The sequence below is a fragment of the Gopherus flavomarginatus genome, chromosome 6, assembly GCF_025201925.1.
Source record: "Gopherus flavomarginatus isolate rGopFla2 chromosome 6, rGopFla2.mat.asm, whole genome shotgun sequence".
Taxonomy (NCBI): domain Eukaryota; kingdom Metazoa; phylum Chordata; order Testudines; family Testudinidae; genus Gopherus; species Gopherus flavomarginatus.
The window spans coordinates 71,731,684-71,752,886 of record NC_066622.1 but is presented as its reverse complement, the minus strand read 5'-3'; the positions used below and the strand labels follow the sequence as shown (position 1 = coordinate 71,752,886).

Here is a 21,203-nt window from a genome sequence, read left to right as displayed (position 1 = left end):
TAATGTTCTCTGGCACGCTAGATCTGTGCTGTGCCTGACTTCTCAGCAAGTAGGTCTGGCAGCAGCTTCCCCTCCCCGGCACGTGCACCCAGAATACTAACGCCATTCTCCACGCTGCTGCTCTCACCTTCACTGCAAGCTGCTTTACACAAACTAGTCTCATGACACAATGTAGTCTTAGCTGGGTTTCTGCATGCCTCAGTCACGGTTGGCGGAGGGGTCCCAAGCCAGAGGAACTGCCTGAGAACACAAACACCTTTGTATAGGATATATGGGAGCACTGGCATCAATGCATACACAGCAAAGCCCTGAGGTTACTGCCTTCTAGCTAGTAAAGCCACCTTTACTTTGAAAGGCAGAGTGGGACAAAAAATATAAATCACACTCTAAAGCTTTTCCCACACAAAATAAAGGCTTTTTGACAGAATCAACATTTTCCAAGATTTCCTGAATTAAAGAAAATATTGTTTGTTTAATCTTCTTTTATCCCTCACTTTCTAACTTGTTTTCTATTGAGGCGGGGAGCGGGCAAGGGGGAGGCCACATTTGAAAAAAGACAAACATCTTCGTATTCATTATTTTCATCAATTTCTTTTTTCAAAAATTCCTGGAAAAGTTTAAAATGGCATGAAATGGATTTTCTCTTATTTTTTGGTAGAAAGAAAGAAAGAAAGAAAGAAAGAAAGAAAGAAAGAAAGAAAGAAAGAAAGAAAGAAAGAAAGAAAGAAAGAAAGAAAGAAAGAAAGAAAGCTGTTTTACCAGCTCTACAGAAAAGCCTGTGTGTACACAAGCCTGGGCATGAATTTAAATCAGTTACACCACCACACCACATCTGAAATGCAAAGGATAATCAAGAGGCCACTGATTTCATAAGGATCTTGGGAGCCATCTGAAACTCTTAAAGGAAGACTTTCTTAAAATCACCTCTCCCAAGATAATTATAAAATCAGTGGCCTCTTGATTATCCTCTGCATTTCAGATATGATGTGATGGAATCGCTGATTTCAACATCCCTAATATTAGCACTACAAAGCTGGTTATATCTTCCTCAGTATTTTTCTCTCTCTCAGATCTTTGCTTTGTCTGGTGCTGGCTGTGATATGCAGACAAAGTTCCACAGTGCCATAAGAAAAGCTGAATTTCCAGCCAGACCAGGAGGAAGCTTTAGAAATCTCACAAGAAAACAATCTACAGCTCAGCTTTGCACAATATGTTCACAGAATCTGGACAAATTTGTGGTGCACATTCAAACAAAGCCTGCACTCCACTCCTTCCAAAGTCCACTCCACACTGGCCTTTGCTTGTTAGCTTTAATGGAGACTGTGCGGTTTATTGATATGAGCAGGAGACTGAGAAATATGACTCCAGGTTCTACCCCGGGTCTGTCTTTGACAGTGTGTGCGACTGTGGGAAAATCACTGCGTCTCTTTGCACCTCAGTTTCACCATCTGAAAAACATGAAAATAATCCTTTCCTCCCAAGTGTACTGCAGTTCTTTAATTAACAAACATCTGTCAACTGCTTTGAGATCCCTGGGTGGAAGGTTCTACAGAAACACAAAGAATTACTACCCTAGGTCCCAATTCAGCAATTTACTCAAGCATGTCCCTAACTTTAAGCCTGTGAGGGGTCCGAACTGGGACTTAATGCCACTGGTGATGTGCCTTGCTGAATCACAGTGCTAGTTTGCGTTTGCCCATTTCCTTAAAGGATCCAAAGACCTACTGCTGAAAGACACTGTGAAACCACTCTGCTAAATACAGATCCAGTACCTTAATACATCTGGCTCAATGGATTGTGAGGCAAGCTTCTCAAAAATCCTGATGAGAGGCAGGTGCAATGGGTGGCTATCATTGTTCAGAGCATGATGACAGGAGGTTATGATGGTGCTCAGCAAGCCAGATGTGCACATCACCTGACGGCTCTTCTCCGATTTCACCAAGGACTGGATGTGATCAGCCACTGCGCATTGGATTTCCTGGGAAAGCTGAAACAAAGAGAAGGCTGGTATCAGTGTGTCTAAGACCCTAACTCCAAAGGCTGGCTCCATGCAGATCCTTGATTTCAATGGGCTCCAGAGATGCACCCATAGCTGCAGAGGTCCACCCATGAGCAACAACTTGCAGGATCAGTGTCTACATCTACACCAATGCTGCTTTGATTAAATGCATTAGTGGCTGTGCCATAATATTCAGCATCAGGAGAGCCCAGCCATCTTCTCCCATCTGATTACTGCTCAGTCATCTGTGGCAAAGCTCTCTTGCAGCAACACCATGTTTGTGAAGGGACTAGGGGAGCAGTCAGTCAGTTCTCCAGGGTAAAGGTAGAGATAACACCACTTGCTCTCTCACGATACACAGGGCCTGATCCAGCAAAGCATGTAAGCACATGCTTAACTTCAAGCACATGGGCAGTCACACTGATGTGGCCTACTCAGTGCTTTAGAAACAACCATGAATTAAGGCCTTGGTTCACTAAAAATCTTCAGCACATGCTTAACTTTAAGCACCGCTTAAGTGATTTGCTGAATGGAGGCCTTCAATTGTTCTTAAGCACTTTTTAAAAACTCAGCTTGTGTTGATTTTTGAAGCAGCTTGTAGGCCAGCCAGGATGTAGGACGGCCCAGAGACCCAAGTGGACTTTGCAGGACTAACTGCTTATAGTCTATATCACCATAAATCTTTGTAAGATTGGGGCATCTCTCACTGGAGAAGCATTTGGATGTGTTAAACATTGTTGAAGGAAATAGTTAATACAAACTTTACTTAGTAAAGAATTACAGATGATGACATGTCCAGTGGCATCAGACATGCAGAAAATATTGCTGATGTCCACATTCTGGGCTTGATTTTGCAATGTTAATTTGAAATAACTCCACCAAGTTCACTAGACTGGTATAACACTGGTATAAGTAACAGGAGAGTCACATTTTTGACCAATGTAGGCTAGATTCTGAAGAGCTCAGGGCTGGAATTTGACATGTTCAAAGCTCACTGTCAGGGCCTGATATTCAAAAGAGCTCAGCTCCCATTTAGGTATCCTAAATTAGGGTCAGATTTTCAAAAGTGCTGAGCGCCTGCTCGGCAGCCCCCACTGCAATCTTGATGGCCAGATTTTCAAGACAGCTCCCAGCACCCAACATGCAGAGCTTTCTGGACAATCTGGCCCCCTTATTTTGGTGTCTCAATGGAAATAAAGCTGTTTAGAAATCTAGCTCTAAATCTCCGTTATTTATTCTTTTATCTTTATACAAGCAGAAACGTATATTCTCTCACTACACTTATAAGACCCTTTCCAGAGCCAATATACATTTTTTTCTTCTAGCAAGAGGATTGGGTGAGCTGTGGAAATGAATGTCTAGTTTAGAACTCTTTCATATTTGTATTGCTGTTATTTCACTTACTCTTTCACTGGATGAAAAAAATTATTATTTACAATCGGTGTAAAGTTGAAAAAAAATAAAAAAGATACAGATCTTGGCTAAGTGAAACTATAGGTTTACTCCAAAATAAATCCAATAGAACCATAATGGAGTACAAAAAAATTGATCGTTCTCATTATCACAACAGCGCTGTCAATACCGAGATTGTCTTGTTTTGAATAAAATGTGCTGTTTTCAGGAATATTAGTTCCAGTAAAATGGTTTTTTAGTGAAAATGTTAATGGTGGCAGGAAACCAGTCTACATTTCCCCATATACATGGATTGATTTTCCTAACACATATTACTTGCACCATGAGTCAGGGAACTGGAGGTTCAATTAGAACACAGCAGGGCTCACAGCTCTGCATCAGATTAAAGTCTGAGGGCAAAATGTCATCTAGTAATTTGCCCAACATTCTTAAGTAGTTCCAGCTTCCTCCTCCTAACAGTTCATCGCTTCAAATCTTGGTAGTTGAATTTCTCTTCCCTCCAAGTGATTTTGGTTTGTTAGGGGACAGACAAATGCCTCGAAAGGTTCAAAGTGTGGATTCATTTCGACAGGATACTGTCCCCTTGGGCTTAAAAATGAGATAGGCAGAGACCCACAAAACAACAAATAAATCTTGCACTCCCCCAGCACCTCTCATGGAAGGAACTTAAAGCCCTTTGCACACATTCACTGATGTAACTTCCCAACACACTCTTGAGGGAGGTACTATTTGATGCTATATCTCATTGATGCACTTACAGAGGGATTTTCAAAAGCAGCTATGGTGCCTAACTCTCCTGGAAATTATTGAGAGTTAAGCACCTGGCACATTTTGACAATCCCATTTGTAGGAACCTAACATACTGACTTTCAATGAGATATTGGCTCCTAAGTCACTTACGTGCTTTTGAAAATGTTTCCCACAGCAAGTAAGTCATACCAAGCCAGGTCTGCCAGAATTGGGATGAGAACCCAGAACTCGAGTCCCCTCTTGCAGCCATGAGACACAGTCTGTCTCTAGCACAACAGCTTACTAATTAGGAGCTTACCCATTGGCATTAATGAGTAAGAACTGTCTGAGTCAATACTTTCAGAACTCGGCTCTGTCATGCCACAGTACAACTAAAGCCATATCATAGAATATCAGAGTTGGAAGGGACCTCAGGAGGTCATCTAGTCCAACCTACTGCTCAAAGCAGGACCAAGCCCCAAACAGATTTTTACCCCAGTTCCCTAAATGCCCCCTCAATGATTGAACTCATAACCCTGGGTTTAGCAGGCCAATGCTCAAACCACTGAGCTATCCCTCCTCCTGATATGTTATGGCTTGCAGCATCCATGTGTGGTGAGAAGGGGGAGTGGGAAGTAGGCACTATGAATTCAATTGTACATATTACACTTACATATGGAGACAAAGATAGCTTGTCTGACTTCTTTGGATGAACCATTTCAACTGTGCTTTTTCACCATGTGCTCCTGGGGCTCTCTTTTCTGTTCCAGAGGCTCCTGCACCCAGCAAGGTTCATGAGAAGTTCTGGAGTGAGCTTTTAAAGGAATGGCATGGCTTGCACCACAGCTTCAGAGTATAGAGCAGCACTGAGATAAAGGCTGCTGGGACTGTCACCTTGTATTCAATCTCACACTCTAAGTGGGAGTCAGGGCTAGGATGAAACGTGTCTCTTTGTGCCGCAGTAATTCCTGTTGGGGAATCAGTAGATGATGCCCTCCCGACCCCACATCAGCATCGAACCAGGCTGGTGCTAAGGATGCTAGAGGTGCTGCCTTTTAGAAGAATGTACAACTAGGGACTTAACCATTAGTAATCAAAGCAAACAAAACCCCTTGGAAAGTTAAGGGTAGGGGTATTAACCCTGGGGTCTCATCCAAAGTCTAACTTATTGAATTACATTCTGCTTCCCTAACATCCTCCTGCAGACTCGGCTGAATACTATATTTTCCATGTTGTGTTTTAAGTTCTTGTGTAGTGCTGTTCCATCAGAACTCAGAGTCTGGCCTGATAGGTGGATGTAGTAATCCTGATCTACAGTCAATCAAGCCCGGTAGGATCTTTCTGGATGAAAGGCGCAGAAGAAAGAGAACATTTCTGCATAATTTGATAGGGTTTCTTGGAAGATCCCATAGCTGGAGCCTGATTTTTAAGGAAATGTACATTTCTGAGAGTTTGGGCAATTCCAGAGAGTTTGGATGTTTTTTATGGAGAGTGTGAAGAGCACATTACACTGCCCCAGGGTAAGAGCTGCACAGTGATGTGCAGACCAGCTGCAGGTTTTTTTTGTTCTGTTACAATTGGGACAGCATCTGCACAGAGACTCTTACGTTAAGTCAATCCTGCAGTCCTCCAGATGCTATGACATCTTTGCATGGGCATTACTCAAAGCAAGACAAGTCAGCTGAGTTGGCTCCCCTCCTTTCAGGGTCAAACCTGAGGGGGAGGTGCTCGGGAGGAAGATTTGGCTCCCAGCTCCCCAAAACAGGTTGCAGGACCTGCCCCCACACCCTGTAGATCTCCCCCAACCCATGCATCTGTCCAGCTCTGTGCCCCAGGCACATCTCCCTGCAGGACCTGGCAGTGCAGCACCCAAGGAGGAATGGAACCCTGACCTCAGATGGAGACCCCTTACAGAGTGTATTACTGTAAGCTAAGGAATGCTGTGGCATTAACAGAGAAGATGATGTGCCTCCACCCAGGCTGTTTCACCACCCTTACCCCCTTGGCGCACACACACACAGAGATCCAAGGCCAAGAGAAGAGTCTCAATGGACTCCAAAGAAATTGTGCTATGACAGCAGCTGATCCCCTTTTCCATATGGGAGGGGAGATATCTACCCCTTAGCATCTCCACCCCACTAACTGTGTCTGGCAATCCTAGAAAATTCAACAGCTCAGTAAGAACAGGAAGATACCCTGATACATGGCAGCCACGAGGGTAGGCACTTCTCTGTCCTTCAGCTACTCCATTATTAATGCTGCCCAAATCCATCTTCTACACACAGGACACCTGGCTGTTGGTTTCTCTCATCTGCAACTCACTTGTTAAAATGAATGTATGAACACAGAATTAAAGGCACCCTAGCAATTTCAAGCAAGAATGGCAGCAAGGAAGGATACAGCACTCACCTACATCCCCAGGAAGAAGTGATCAGTGCTAGAGGGGGAGGTGCTTGGAGGTGGCTGGGTGACCTTGTGGTTATGGCTCTGGATAAGGAAGATCTGGATTCAGTTCTTGGCTCTGCTTAGGCAAGTCACTCTAGATTACCTGGGGTGTCCCTTTATGGCCTTGAACTCTGTGACTTAGGGCTAGATTCTCCATTTGCTTTGCATCTTGGGTATTCGCTTACATAGGTGCTGGGGAGGGGGAGGGCTGCCACAACCCCTGTGGTTTCCATCATACACAGGATTTCAATGGCACTCAGCACCCCACCTATACACATTATTCCAGCACCCCTGGTCACTTACACCAGTGTAAAATGCTACGCCACGAGAACAGAGATTATAACAGAATATAGACTCTATAATGAGGGTTGTGGAATCCTCATCACTGGACGTTGTTAACAACAGGTTGGACAAACACCTAGCAGGGACAGTCTAGGTTACCTTGGTCCTGGCTCAGCACAGGAGGCTATCCAAGATGACCTCTCCCAGTCCCTTCCAGCCTGCCGTTATATGGTTCTATGATAATGACACTTTAAATCACACCTTCTTCTTTTTAAAAAGACAGTATAGTCTAGTGGAGAAAGCACTAGAGTAGGAGCCAGGAGAGCTGAGTTCTAGTCTTCACAGTGTCATTACTGTGTGGGTCACTTCTCCTCTTTGGGCTTCCATTTCCCCCGCTCCCCTTTGTCTTGTCTATTTAGATTATGAACCCTCTAGGGGAAGAGATTATCTATTACTGTGTGTGTATAGGCTATAGCAGAATAGGCGCCGATCTTGGTTGTGGTCCTTTAGGTGCTACTATAATATACGTAATAATAAATGCTTGTGGGCAGAGAAGTGTCAAATATCAAAATAATATCTTAGGGAACACAAATGTGGTGAATTATGATATTGCCACAACTTTATAAGCAGCAATTCACTACTTGGTGAGTGCAGTTGTGCAGTTTTTGTGAAGAGCCCTGCTATGAACATTAGCAACAAGAACAAACCATTTGGTTATGATTAAATCAAGGACTACATCCAAAGGCAAAGTAGTGAGAAAAGGCCTAAAAGCAGCATCACTGGGAAAGATGCAAGTGGGTATTAAAACAATCCCTGTCTGCCTCTCTGGACTTCAGTATGCTTGGAGCGTGTGAGTCAGCACAACCTTTTGATAATGCACAGCCGTCTTCCTCTATCCATACAATTGAGTCACACACAAGCTCCCAAATACAATCTGATCACGAGAGAGACCTGCTAAAGGTAACCGCAGCACAAAACAGAAAACTGGGCCAAGCTCAGATTGCAGTGATAAACCTAATCCGCAAGATTGATTAAATGATGAACACTGTGACAGGTTTCAATGAAAGAGTCAACTCCTAAGTCCCCCTCCACTCCCAGTCATCACTGAAAATGACTATACAAACTGATCACAAGGAACATTCAGCACAGAAATACATTTTAAAAAGTGGTGTTCCCCCTGGGCAATACATTCTTTGTACTTCCTGGTTCACTGACAAGAGCACAGAATGCATCTTTCTGTGACACAAAGACTAGGCCCGGCAGTGACACTTTGGCATTTGAAAGGCTTCGTCCTGGGAAATCATCTAGAAAGCAGGAAATGCCGAGATAACTTTAGAGAGGAGAAGCAATTATAAAAGTTCAATATAAATATCCTTCTGTGGCAAGTGCCCTGTGCCACAAAGCTTGCTTAGAGGGGACGGTAAGTAAGTTTATTTTGTCGTCAGCTTTCCAAATAAGCATCAATTTCATTTTGACACTGATGATTTTGCATTTAAGGAAAGAGAATATTTGCCTTGCATAAATGTGGTCATTACAATGAATGCACACAGTATGCAAAAGTACCAGGGCTGAGAGTTCACATGCGTGATGCTCGATAAATTTCCTTTAAAGACTCAAACAGCACCTCTGCCTTTTTTTTTTTTTTTGAAGGGCTTTTAGCAAATTTTCATATGTCTCATTTGACATCCAAATGTTTTTTTAATTGCCAGTAGAGATGGCTGCAACACACAACCACAGATCTATTCTCACCAGCTGTTAATTGTCATTCTGGTCAGGTCAGAAGAAAAGGCTGTTGTGTGAGATCGAATCTCCTGTCTGTCTTGCTACTTATTACCACTCTCAGTACATTGACACGCTCAGAGTTACTTTAGCACATCACTGCTTGGGTCTGATAAAGGTCACCAAGAAGCAGCAAATCCAACTGGGAATGGATCCTATTTCCTTAGGTCAGAATCAGAATGCATTAATATTTATTGAGTTCCACTAATGCTTCTGCAGAGCAGCGCCTGCTGGTTCCCCACTTTGGTGAAATGGAAGGATTTGTATATGAAGCTGGACTGATTCCTTCAGGAAGATAACTCCATGCTCCATCCCAAAATGTCTTTACACAGCATTCAGACTAGCAAAGCGGTGCTCAGTGCCCACCCATTTTTCCATCCCTGCTACTGAACAACATGCTGTTCAACTCAGCCTTAACTCTGGGCCGAAAACCTTCTCCCAGACCTTTGTGGTGGATTCTGACTGACATTTTATTCTCCTTACACACAGGCTCCTACCTCTGGGAAAGCTGAACATCTGTGTCAAGATCCACTGCAGAGCTATCAGAGGAGACCTTTGCCTTCTGTCATCTTCTGGCCTTCAGATGTGCCTCGTGTGACAAAGCACAAGCACTACCAGCACACATTGCCAGCCAGCTGTATGAGTCCCTATGGGCAGAGAGAGCCCAGTGCTGTTCCACTGAACTCAGTGGGAGCCCTTTCACTGATTTCGGCAGGAGTGGAATTGGGCGCAGGGAGCATATTCCACAACACTACCATGGTATAGGGTTAGGGACTGAAAAACATAACCTGCCATCTCCATTCCTTGCTGCAGCTGCTTCCTGGTCTGTCAGGCACAGAATACATAGTGAGCCAAGCGCAAGGGTTCTTTCCTTGTTTGGAAGCAGAAATGAAGGAGCATTCATACGGCCAAACACGCTAAAACCCATTCTCTTTCTGGCAGGTAGGACACTGCCCGTGTACAGGACAGATACCCTATGCACATGAGACCCACTGTCAGAAAGGTCCAACCATAAAACATTCCAGCCACCTCCAAGACGACTACCAAGCCAGCGTATGGATGGGAAAGGAAGAATAGGTGACATGCTGTGTCCAGTGTGATGTGCACATACAGCACCACAGCCCCCTGTTGGCTTTTCAAGACGTTTCCTCATTTCCCTTCTATCTGCTACCACTCTACCATCACAGGGAGTTATTTATCTGTCACTGATCCTTGAGCTACAGCTTTTGCACAAGACCATGACCGCCTGATGCCTGAGTAGCTCGCCACTCCGCCAGTGGGCTCCCAGCACTGCTCAATACCTGGAATGTGTCAGAGGCTGGCACCAGAAAGCTGACACAGCCATGGCAGAGCTTCAGACTACTGTGTGTCACCCATCACCAGTGAAGCTCGGGAGATTACATCATAATCATGGGTGGTGCTAGGAGACAGAAAAACCTCAGAAGCACTAGCTGCTAGTTCAGTTTGTATGCAGAACAAATTTGGCCCAGAAATCACAGTGAGAATAAAATATGGAGATTCACACAATCAGCTTCACAGAGTTCATCTTCAGATTACAATGAAACTTCAAATCACATCTATTAATGAAGGCAGCATGTTCTACTGGACAGAACCAGAGGACTTAAGAGACACAGGTTCTATTCCTGTCTGTGTTGCTGATGTGACCTTGGGCTAGTCACTTCACCTCTTTATGCGTCTATTTATCCTCTCACCCTTTCTTGCATCTGTTTAGATTGCAAGCATTTTGGCACAGGGACTGCCTCTTACTATCTGTGTACAATGGGCTCTGATCTCCATTGTTATAATACTAAATAAATTATAAATCAATAAATATTGTAACTGATTCCTTATCAAATGAGAGAAGGGGGAAAGAAGAAAAAAGAAGGGAAGGAGAGATTAACAGATTCAAGTACATTACTGAAACTGATGGAATTTGTTTCCCAGCTCTTCATATTTTTAATAACACTGCCATCTACTGAAAGTCTGTGGGGTTTTCATTTTCCCTGCCTCATCCAGCAGAGCTGCAGAGCCAGCTCTGACACAGCGACTTCTCTGACAGCTCCTCTCTCACATCCAATTAACTGTTCTACTTGTTTTTCAGAAATTAATTATAGTAATTGTCAAAATTTTAATAGCTGCTGGCTTGGCTTGCAATGAAGAGTCAAGAAACGTCGGCAGTTAATTACACTCTCACCTTCCAAAGATGCTGATGAGGAATTTGGTTTTATTCCAAACCTCCCGTTTATCTGCTAGTTGAATCCAAATATTTCAGGAAAGCCAGCAGACATACACTGGATAATTTGCTCATTCGGTCAGGGTGCATGTGCGGAGAGCCCAAGAAAGGAAATTTCACCTGAGCAGATTCCTAGTTGTGATCAAGCTAATGGAGTGTCAATTTCCTGTTAATTGCTACACCAGTCTGTAACTGCTAGGAAGAGTCCAGGCCTTGATCTTGATCTTACGTATACCATAATTGCCCTGGTATCACCCCACTGACTTAAGCGATTGACATCATTGTAACCGAGAGCAGAATTGAGCTCCAGGACTGTAAACAGAAAAACGCATCATGTGTTGCTGGAGATACCAGGGAAAGTGCTGATCCCAAGTGTTGGCCCAAACAACAGCTGCTGTGTGGTACATGCATGAGATGCACTGCAGGAAGGATGAGGTGTGGGAAGCCCATTCCCTCTCATGTGGGCTCTTGGGTCCTAGGAGCATGATGCGGAGTGGGGAGTACCTACCCAGATGAGGCATATCTGGATTGAGAAAAGCACCTCCCTGGTTTCAGCTATGTGCTAGCCAATGAGTGAGAGAATTTTAGCCCCATCCATAGAGCAGAGCTCACAGCGGTCACTAGTGAGCATACTGCCCCCAGAGCACTATGTCCTCCACTGGCCTTGCAGACAGTGGCAAGTGAGAGGCTGCAGAAGTGAAGCGGTCAGTCCATGTGCACTTGGCTGGAATGCCAAGTTGCAGCACCTCTGTAAATACATGCTGTACAAAGGAGTCCGTGTCGTTTACATGGAACAGACATGCCTCCTGGGGCACGCACAGGAGTGCCACCCTGTTTTCCTTTTTCCAGCACAATCCCCCCTAGGGAGCCTGCAAAGAGATCCCCGTACCATAGGCCCTTACTCTCTCTCTCTCTCTCACACACACCCTGAACCCGTGAAATCAATGGCAGGAGCAGTTGTTCATATATGCAGCTCACTTTGCTAGATCAGGCCCTTAATTCCACCCTTTATATGTTCTTAACTGAATACATTCACGTGCTTTTAAAGCAGCAGCATCGACACCCGTCAAGATAGATGCTTCTTAGCAATTAATGACCAACCGAGCAAGGACCTGAGATCTCAACTCCCTCCAACTAATAACAATTGCTATTATTATATATTATTTGTATTATGGTAGCACAGTGGAGCCCTGGCCTGTAAGTGCCCACCCCTTTATATTAGGAACTAGTGGCTCAGAAGCAGTCAGCACCCACAGTTGCAGCCAGACAGTTCAGAGAACTGAGCTCAGATAGTGCTGAGATCCTGAAAACCAGGCCCTGAGCTCTTTGGAAAATCCACCCCCAGGACTCAATCCAAGGCCACTACAGATCAGATGTACCTGGAGGAAACTGATTCGCCTCAAAGGGAGGAAGAACAGGGAGGTGACTGTGTGGTACTTTGCTAGTACAACTTGGTAAAGGTGTTTGGAGAAGATAAGATCCAAGTCTGTTGCCCCAGACTCGGCTGAATCACACCCAGCCCTTTCCTGGGCCATGAAATGGTGCCCTTCCATCTTTCCCCCTCCCACGCCATGTGAGTCTGCATTCCCTGGCTCCTGGCAGGATGGCAGCAAGAATCCCAGAATTCTACAGGAGAGGCAGATCTTGCTGTATTTCCCCTCAGCCTAACCCAGGAAGTGCTGGCAGTTTTGAGTATGGCCTTGTAACATGTATGGCCTTGTGACTTCAGCTCCACAAAGAGGCAGGTACACATCCCAAACTTGAAAATTTATCCCAAAACCTTCTTGCCCATCTCTATCTGCCACCCTCTCCATTAAACCTCCACACTGCAATCACATCAGCCTTGTAAGCAAAACAGTCAGATGCAGCCAGTAGTTGGATGGGTATTGCAGAAAAAGAGGAAAGATGGGCCAGTGGTGAGGGGACTACCGTTGGATACAGGAGACATGGGTTCTATTCATGCTCTGCCATAGATTTCAAGTGTGACCTATGACCTTGTCACTTATTTCCCATGACTCAGTTTGCCAATCTGTCAAATGGGGATAAGAGTACTTCCCTACCACACAGGGGGTGTGAGGGTGAATACATTAGCTACATTGAAGCTAAAATAGTCCAGTCATGGGGGCTATAAAAGATAAAAAAGGGTTAAATCAAGAGGGGATGCTTTTGGATGAGATGTAACCCTGAAATCCAATGCAACCTGGAAGTCCCTCCTGCTTTAACCAACCCCTGTCCCTTGCCCTCTTCTTTGAAATAAGTGGCTTTGTTTGCACTGGCTAAAGAAAGAGCATGAATCCACACACTCTGGAACACACCGGACTGTTTACAATCCAAATTGGACAGGAGCCGGGTCTCTGATCATTGTTCATTTGATGGCAGTTAGAGACCCACTTATCTGAAAAGCAGAGTTGTTAGCCCCAGGTGTCCTGGACAAAGTGGGCACCTTCTTCCAACTCTACCTCAACGCCCCCCCTGCATTTACCAACGGATTTGATGTTCTTCCTGTAGTAAAAACTGTTCTGTAAGCTGCTGTGCCTCTGTTAAACAGCAGCCATATACAGACATATCCCTCCCTGTCTCCATTCTTGCTCTGGGAGGGAAATAAATTGTTGCTGACCAGAGGGTGCAGCTTATTCCCTCATCCCCTTGCACCTGATCAGATACTCTGGTCAGCTAGTAGAGGGAATGGAACCAAGGCTCCACCCAGCCACCCTCTTATTTGCTGTGGGGAGTATACAGAGAGCAGCAGGGACGGTGTTCTGCACCAGATCAAAACCCAGTGGCACAGTTTAGCCCTGGGGTCGGCAGCCTTTCAGAAGCGATGTGCCAACTCTTCATTTATTCACTCTAATTTAAAGTTTCAAGTGCCAGTAATACATTTTAATGTTTTTAGAAGGTCTCTTTCTAATATAACTGAACTATTGTCATATGTAAGGTAAATAAGGCTTTTTAAATGTTTAAGAAGCTTCATTTAAAATTAAATTAAAATGCAGAGCTCCCTGGACTGGTGGCCAGGACCAGGGCAGCGTGAGTGCCATTGAAAATCAGCTCACGTGCCGCCTTTGGTACACGTGCCACAGGTTGCCTACCCCTGGTCTAGCCGATCTGAGAGATCCTTTAATGTGAATGGTGCAATATAAATGCAAGTTTTATCAACCCACAGGGCACTGCCAGGGCCGGCACTTCCATTAGGTGACCCTAGGCAGTTGCCTAGGGCGCCAGGATTCGGGGGGTGGCATTTTGTGCGCGCTCCCCATGGGAGCTTCCAGTTCCACTCTCGCAGCCCCACCAAAGAAGGACCTTCTGCCGACGTGCCACGGAAAACAGCGGCAGGCAATTGAGCAGCTCAATGACTGCCACTGTCGCCTGCAACATTTCGGCAGAGGTTCCTTCTTCGGCGGCACGATGGGAGCGGAACCGGAAGCTCCCATGCGCCCCGTGGGGAGCGCACAAAATGCCACCCCCCGAATTCTGCCGATGGCGCCAGAAACCCTGGCGTCGCTCCTGTGCACCGCTTTCCCAAATGTAAAGCTCCATTAATCCTAGTTCTATGATCACCCTGGAAAAAGAGTTCTTCTGCTCTTCTTGCCCCGATGAGCATGATGAACGATGGGCTATTTCTCCGCTAGTTATCTGGACTGATTTCAGTGATGCTTGTGTACAGGAGCGAATGGTACTTACAGCATGGGCCAGGTCAAAGGGGTGAAGGAAAGATGGCTCAAAGCACCATCTAGACGGAGATTTACCTCAGGGTGTTCCTCCTTGTAGAGCTTTGGAAGCAGCCTCACCATGACACAGACAGCACCTGGATGTATAATGGCACAGTTTCCCCCTTCCAACCTGCAGGAAATAGATGCGAAGAATCTGTAACAGCATTGCTGACATTGTCACACAAGGTGAGCCAGTTCCCCAGTGGACAACTGCATTGTTTATTGCATACATTGACCAGGTTCAGTGCTAAAAAGTAAACCAATGGCCCAGCAACCTGGGACGGCCAGAAACAGAACTACCACCAAGATGCACCCTGCTAGAAGCACCGAAAGGTACAACCAAAGCTAAAATCTGACCTCCTGGATCATGACCCTAAAGACACCCAGGTGTGCAAAGCCATTTTTCAAATGACTCTGACTTGAAGAATTTGCTCCATAAAGAGTAAACTACAAAAAGTCTCTGATGCCTCCAGAGGCAGTGCCACATTCTCTTGAGATCCAAGATCACAACCTAGGATCCAACACTGAGCAGGATCTCTAGGATTCCCCAAACCAAGAGCAGCAAGTGAGGAAGGTACAGAGCGTGAATAAAATCAGAACGCCTTCCTGCACAACTAAACTCTTCCCCAAACATCAAACCAACTCAGAACCTGCCTAGAGGGGGAGAAAGAGTTTGTGGTTATTTACTTTTCCCCACCATTTTTCATTTTTGCCACATACCTCTGCCCATTCAGGGAGAGGAAAATGAAGCATCAAAATTCACAGGGAAGTCTGCTCACGCCACGTTACTGGCTAGAAGAAGGACATGCCGGTAACATGATGAGAGAGCTGCTTTTTCATGAGATTTCTAGCTCAGGCTTTGCAGGCTCAGGATGTTTGGAGAAACACACAAATTTCTAGCTGAACCAAAGCTCCAGCCAGTTGAAAGATGTGGGCTGTATGGTATTATCAGATACACTGTCCTTTCCAATAGATCCTGGTGAATGAAACTCAGATAATGTCTGACAGCGCTAAATGCATGTGAAAAATAAAACAGCAAGCACTATCACACAGTGTAAAACAGGAAGAATACATAACAGGATAGGAATAAAAAAGGCCTTTATATGAAACTAAAAGAGAATAATGTCTGTAACAAACACCTGTTTGTCATTTCCAGGAGCCAATACTAACAGACCAGTGCAAAGTGACTAACGTGGGACGTTTCTAGCCTCCATGGTTGTAGAGAAAAGCTGGAAAACCAGCCCCTGTTAGGCTCAAACACTAGGAGGTAAATAAAAAGAGCTAAATTCATGATTTTTAAAAATGTTAAGCCTCTCTCTTGATTTTTAGAGGCTGACTTATAATTCCTGAATGATTTGGGTTGACAGTGCTGTCCAAGTGCCTAGCCAGTGCCATAATTATGAATAGGCTAGAACACAAAGAAGAACCAGCTTGAATCTCTGCCTGTCCCTGAACTGCACCTTCAAGGGCTGCATAGAACCCTCTATTCCCATGATCTCCAATGGATCCCGCCCCCTTCCTTCTCCACAATCATCCAAGAGACCTGTTGTGATTATTGGACTTACAAAGTTACCCTAAGCTCAGCTGTAAAAAATACATGAACGTTCATAAGATGTTACAATAACCATGAAAAATAGGTCAAGTTATTTTCAGTAAATGACTATTGTAATAGGTGCAAAAAAACCAGATGGAGAAACTCTACAAGTCCAATGAAAATGGCTAATGATATAAGTCAAAGCACTGTGGTGAGATCATCTCTGGTAAAAAAAAAAAAAAAAAAAAAAAAAACTGGGAACAAAGTTACTGTGCCAAGCTGGGCCTTAAAGAAATGGGTTTAATTGGTGGACAAAATAATGAGGATAAAATATTCCACCCCTTTTACTCCTTTGTGGAGTTCTTAAGACGAGACTTTGAGGGGTAAAAAAAAGAATTCATTTCCTCTCCCCCTGCTCATCCCCCAACCTGCCAGCCCTGCAACTCATCTTGACCCATCTAAGGGACTTTCTTCCTGACAGGAAGCCGGCTGGCCTTGCTCTTGCTTAATTAACTTTGTTTTCACCGGTGAGTGCTGAATGTCATCACATTAGGACATCTGCTCAGCCCATCAGTGGGGAGATCAAACTACCAGCACCACAAAGGCTCCTGAGACCAATGTTCCCTCTAATTTTTGACAAGCTGTGTGTGCAAAAAATTTCTGTGCAAATTTTTATGCTTCTGTGCAAATTTGTGTGTTTCACCGTGTGCACGGTATTTAGGATCTGTGTGCATGTGCACATGCGCACAGCTTAGAGGGAACAGTGCCTGAGATCCTATATTATATTCCCTTCCCTTGTTGTGTGACTTTCTCACTCTGCCATTTCTTTCCTCCTATCCTCTCTCACTCTCTTGGCTTTTCATCGAATCCTGAAGTCAACTATTCTGTGTTCATCCAAACCTGCCTCATCTAAGGAGAAAGAATCCAACCAGACCACAACCCTGATCAGACCATAACTAACCAGGGGTCAAAAATGCAGGTGTCATGGTCAACTTGCCAGCCAAAGCATCCACTGGTAACTTACCAGCGGTCCAGAGTTCCAAAAACATCAACACAAGCCGTATTTCTCCCATCTCTTCTATCCTGTCTCTCCTTCTCCTTGGGTTTGTCTGCTTGTTAACAGCAGGATAAGTGAATGCCCTCTACACACCAGAGTGGAATAAAATTAACCCTTTGCTTTTCATCAAGGGAAAGTTGTTCTGAAAATAAAAGACTCTGATATTCTGACTCCAAAAGGAAACAGATTTTGAGAAGGTCTGACCACGTTTGTTTTGCACAATCACTCAAAGTTTCAATAGAAATACTAGTTTTAACTTCATGTGTTAAATCAATACAGTTTCAATCTGAATGAAAGCTTTTTGGGTGTTTGCCACGTAAACAAGGAAAACCAAGCACTCTGTTTAAAAACAACCCTGAACTGTAGGGTTGCCCTGGAGTCTCCAGGAATTAAAGATTAATCTTTAAAGATTATGTCATGGGATAAAACCGCCAGGAATGCTTCCACCAAAACTTCACAACCCTACCAGCCTGTCACTGTTTAACGCTGGACAGTGAAAGGGTTTATAAACACCTTTAACTCTTTAGGCCTTTCAGAGCACTTTCAGTACACTTACCTACCTCCCCCATGATCTTCCAATAGGCCCCTGACCATCTCTTCTCTCCCCAATGATCTTCCAAAAGGCCTCATCTTCTTGCCTGTCATACTCCAATAGGCCACAGCTCCCTCTCCACTATTATCCTGGGAAAGGCCCTGTCTTCCTCTCCCCACTGCATGGCCCTGACAGAGGCCATCAGGTGCCATCACATTGTTGATCCCAAATCCAGTCAGGAGGCACCGCTATTTAAAACTAAGACAAAGGGGGCGCTGGGGACAAAGTGAACTGCCCCATTGAAGCTGAAGAGCCATTAAGCACAGTGAGCCTATGGAAAGGCAGTTGCTGCCACCATTCTGCAGCAGGGGGCAATCTGGTTCCCAGAGATCAGCCTCCACTAAAACAGCTTGCAGCAAAATATTCTCTCTAATCAAAGGAACACAAGAGGGAGGGCGCCCGTCTGTCATACAAATTGCTTTAGGCATTTGCATTGGAGTGAGAAACCCCCCTCATCTTCTCACAGGCCATAGCCTGTGGATGGAACTGTGGAGTGGTTTCAAAGGAGTTTGTCCTCACTCAAAGAGGCTGCACTTCAGATGAGACTGAAGAGCCCAATCCTGCATGGCCCTGTACTCTGTATAATCATTTACAGTAGGGCAAAGCGGGCATGCAGCAGGGATGGCTCTAGCTTTTTTGAAGCCCCAAGCACGGCAGGCAGGCTGCCTTCGGCGGCATGCCTGCGGGAGGTCCACCAGTCCCGCAGCTTCGGAGTACCCACCGCCGAATTGCCGCTGAATCCACGGGACTGGCAGACCTCCTACAGGCGCGCCGCCGAAGGCAGCCTGACTGCCGCCCTCGCAGGGACCGGCAGGGCGCCCCCCGTGGCTTGCCGTCCCTGGCATGCGCTTGGAGCGCTAGTACCTGGAGCCACCGACATGGAATACTACCAGTGGGATTTCACACCCACTGAGCACACAAGGAAGTGTCTGCACAAGTCACCAGGCCCTTGGACTTCATCCCCTCCTTTCCCCAGACACCTACTTTTCACTAACTTTTCAGTACTCGTCTGCAGGTTGGGGCCTCACAGGTAATGCATGGTTGTTACACATTGGTTCCCACTATAGAGGGCCAGTTTCAGGCACCAGTTAAGGAAGCAGGTGCCTGGGGCAGCCAATAAAAAGGGGCGGCACTCTGTCCGTTATTGGGGCGGCACAGCCCGGTTTGCGGCAGCCATTCGGTGGCAGGTCCTTCACTCCCTCTCTTCCTCTTTGGCTGCAGCTCAATCGAGTTTTTCTTTTTTCTCACGCCGCTTGGTGTGGCAAAAAAGTTGGAGCCGGCCCTGCCACTATAGACCTGCCCGGCTCAGTAGAGCACCGGGGGTTGCAGCCTCTCACAGGGGGAAGTGTGAAGAGGGAGAAGCAGCTAAGGGGAAGCTGCAGGTTATCAGGAAAGCCAACCGTGTGCACTGGATTTCCCATGCCTATTTGCAGAGCATTCAATGCTGATGCCTAGGCAGTGGCAGTGAAAGCTTCCTCACCCTCTTTGCAAGCCTCCTGGCTGCTGAGCTCAGCTCCCTCCTCTGCTGATGCCTCTGGTTAACATGGCTCCGCTCATGTCTCCAGGCGCCATCTCCTCAGGGCACAAGGGAGCTCAAAAAGTTGAGGCACCAAAACCAGAGGCCACTTGTATCTGACTGATCCAACCAGAGTCCCATAATACAACCCCACAGCTCCTGACTTAGTCCCTGGAAGGCAGTACTAGAGAGGGGTCGAAGTAGGGCTTTGCCCCGGGGCACCTCTCAGGCCTAGTATCCTGGAGTAAGCAGGTCCTTCACTCTCATAAGGGAACCTAACTACAGGCTGCTGGGTCTCATGGAGAAAAATATGTCATCTGTGATATCAGGGCGGGGGACTGTCCATTGTCCTGCTGTCATCCAGCCAGAGCTGTTTCCTCATGCCTCCTGGTTGCCAGTCACTCCTCCTGTCCCCTGCTGCTGCCAGTCCCTGCTTGGCTCTCTGCTTCTCATCCAGCCTCTGCCCCAGCTCAGCCCGCTGCCCAGCCTGAGTGAGCCCCCTGCCTGCTGACCCAGGTCCCTCCAAGTTTCTCCTGGGCCAAGAGAATGTGCCACTCAGCATATTCACCATAGCACTTCATCTGAACTAGCTAGCCCATCCCCAGTTGGAATCCCACCTTCAGTACAAACCAGGGCGTTCAGTAAGCATCTCGTGACCTGCTTTGAAGCCATTCTGATAGCTGGCCAAGGAAAACTACAAAGACTTTTCACACAGCTTCAGATAGTGCACAGATGAATCGCAGAGGGCCAAATGCTGAGGTGCTAACCCAGTCTGCATTTAGCATTTACTCGACCAAGATTCCTATTAACTTCAACAAGAGTTTCCTATGAGTCAGGATGTCAAGGTTTGGCCTTCAAATGCGACTTAGTCGTTTTCCTTCTTTAAAGATAGTTGGAGATGCCTCCATGGTGACATGGCCAGATCTGTAATCTCTGCCGCTTGGATTCTAGCTCCAACCAGAAATACAGTGAATAGTATGTAAGAGCACAGGGAGATCTGAGCTGCAGCCAGAGACACAGGAAACTGACGGAGATTTCCTCTGTCTCTTAAGGGAAGAAATGTAAACGTTGAGGGAAGGCACAACTTAATAAAAGATATCCAGAAACAGAGAACTGCCCTTCCAAGTGCTGCGGAAATCTCCCAGCCTTCCCTGAATGTCTTCCCTGACCTTCTTGCCTTGATATATATAAAATGAGGCAGACAGTATGGCTTCTTCCTTCTTCATTTTTCCAGTACAGGGCATTTGAAATATAGTGATTTAGGCCTATTTACATTGCACCCAGTGACTGGAGACAATCTTCCATCCCATTGCAGGAGTCAATATTGATTTGGGTGGTTTTGAGCAGAGGCTAAAAAATAGTTTTCAAATTCCAGTGACCTATAGCCTCTCTCTGGTACTTGATCAAAGAGACAGGATCACTCTGAAAGCTCACCCAGTATATAATCCAGAGCCCAGGGATGACAAAAAGCTCTCATAGCCCCTTGTCCCACTGAACCAAACAATTGTGTGCAGTTCTGTAGCCCTGTTGGTCCCAGGATATTACAGAGGCAAGGTGGGTGAGGCCATATCTTTTATTGGACCAACCTCTGTTGGCAAAAGAGACAAGCTTGTCCCTACTTTGTCCCTCTGAAGTCAAACACTGACATTTATGCTGCAACGTTTGTAGTCATTCACCTTTTATAAAGTGGCATTGTCTGCCTGCTAGAGCACAGGCCTGGGAGTGTGGACTCCTCAGCTTGATTCCTGACCCTCTCACTGACTCACTGTGTGACCTGGGGCAAGTCACACCACCTCTGGGCCTTGGCTGATGACCACTCTCCCTGTAAAATGCAAATAATACTATCAGCCTGCAGTTCAGGGGGCTTTGTCCGGCTTATTTCACTCCTACACGTAAAATACTGTGGGCTCCTCA

General features: G+C 45.8%; 1 protein-coding gene across 4 annotated transcripts in view; it reads right to left on the bottom strand.

The window, feature by feature from the left end:
• Window positions 1–21,203, bottom strand: part of WDFY4 (WDFY family member 4) — a 257,556-nt gene that overhangs the window by 174,247 nt on the left and 62,106 nt on the right. For all 4 annotated transcript variants that reach the window (XM_050959877.1, XM_050959876.1, XM_050959875.1 and 1 more), the window contains 3 exons: window positions 14,627–14,720; window positions 1,773–1,987; window positions 128–240 (listed from right to left, as the gene is read on the bottom strand). In XM_050959877.1, coding sequence (XP_050815834.1) covers window positions 128–240; window positions 1,773–1,987; window positions 14,627–14,720 — 422 coding nt within the window. The remainder of the gene's footprint in view (window positions 1–127; window positions 241–1,772; window positions 1,988–14,626; window positions 14,721–21,203) is intronic.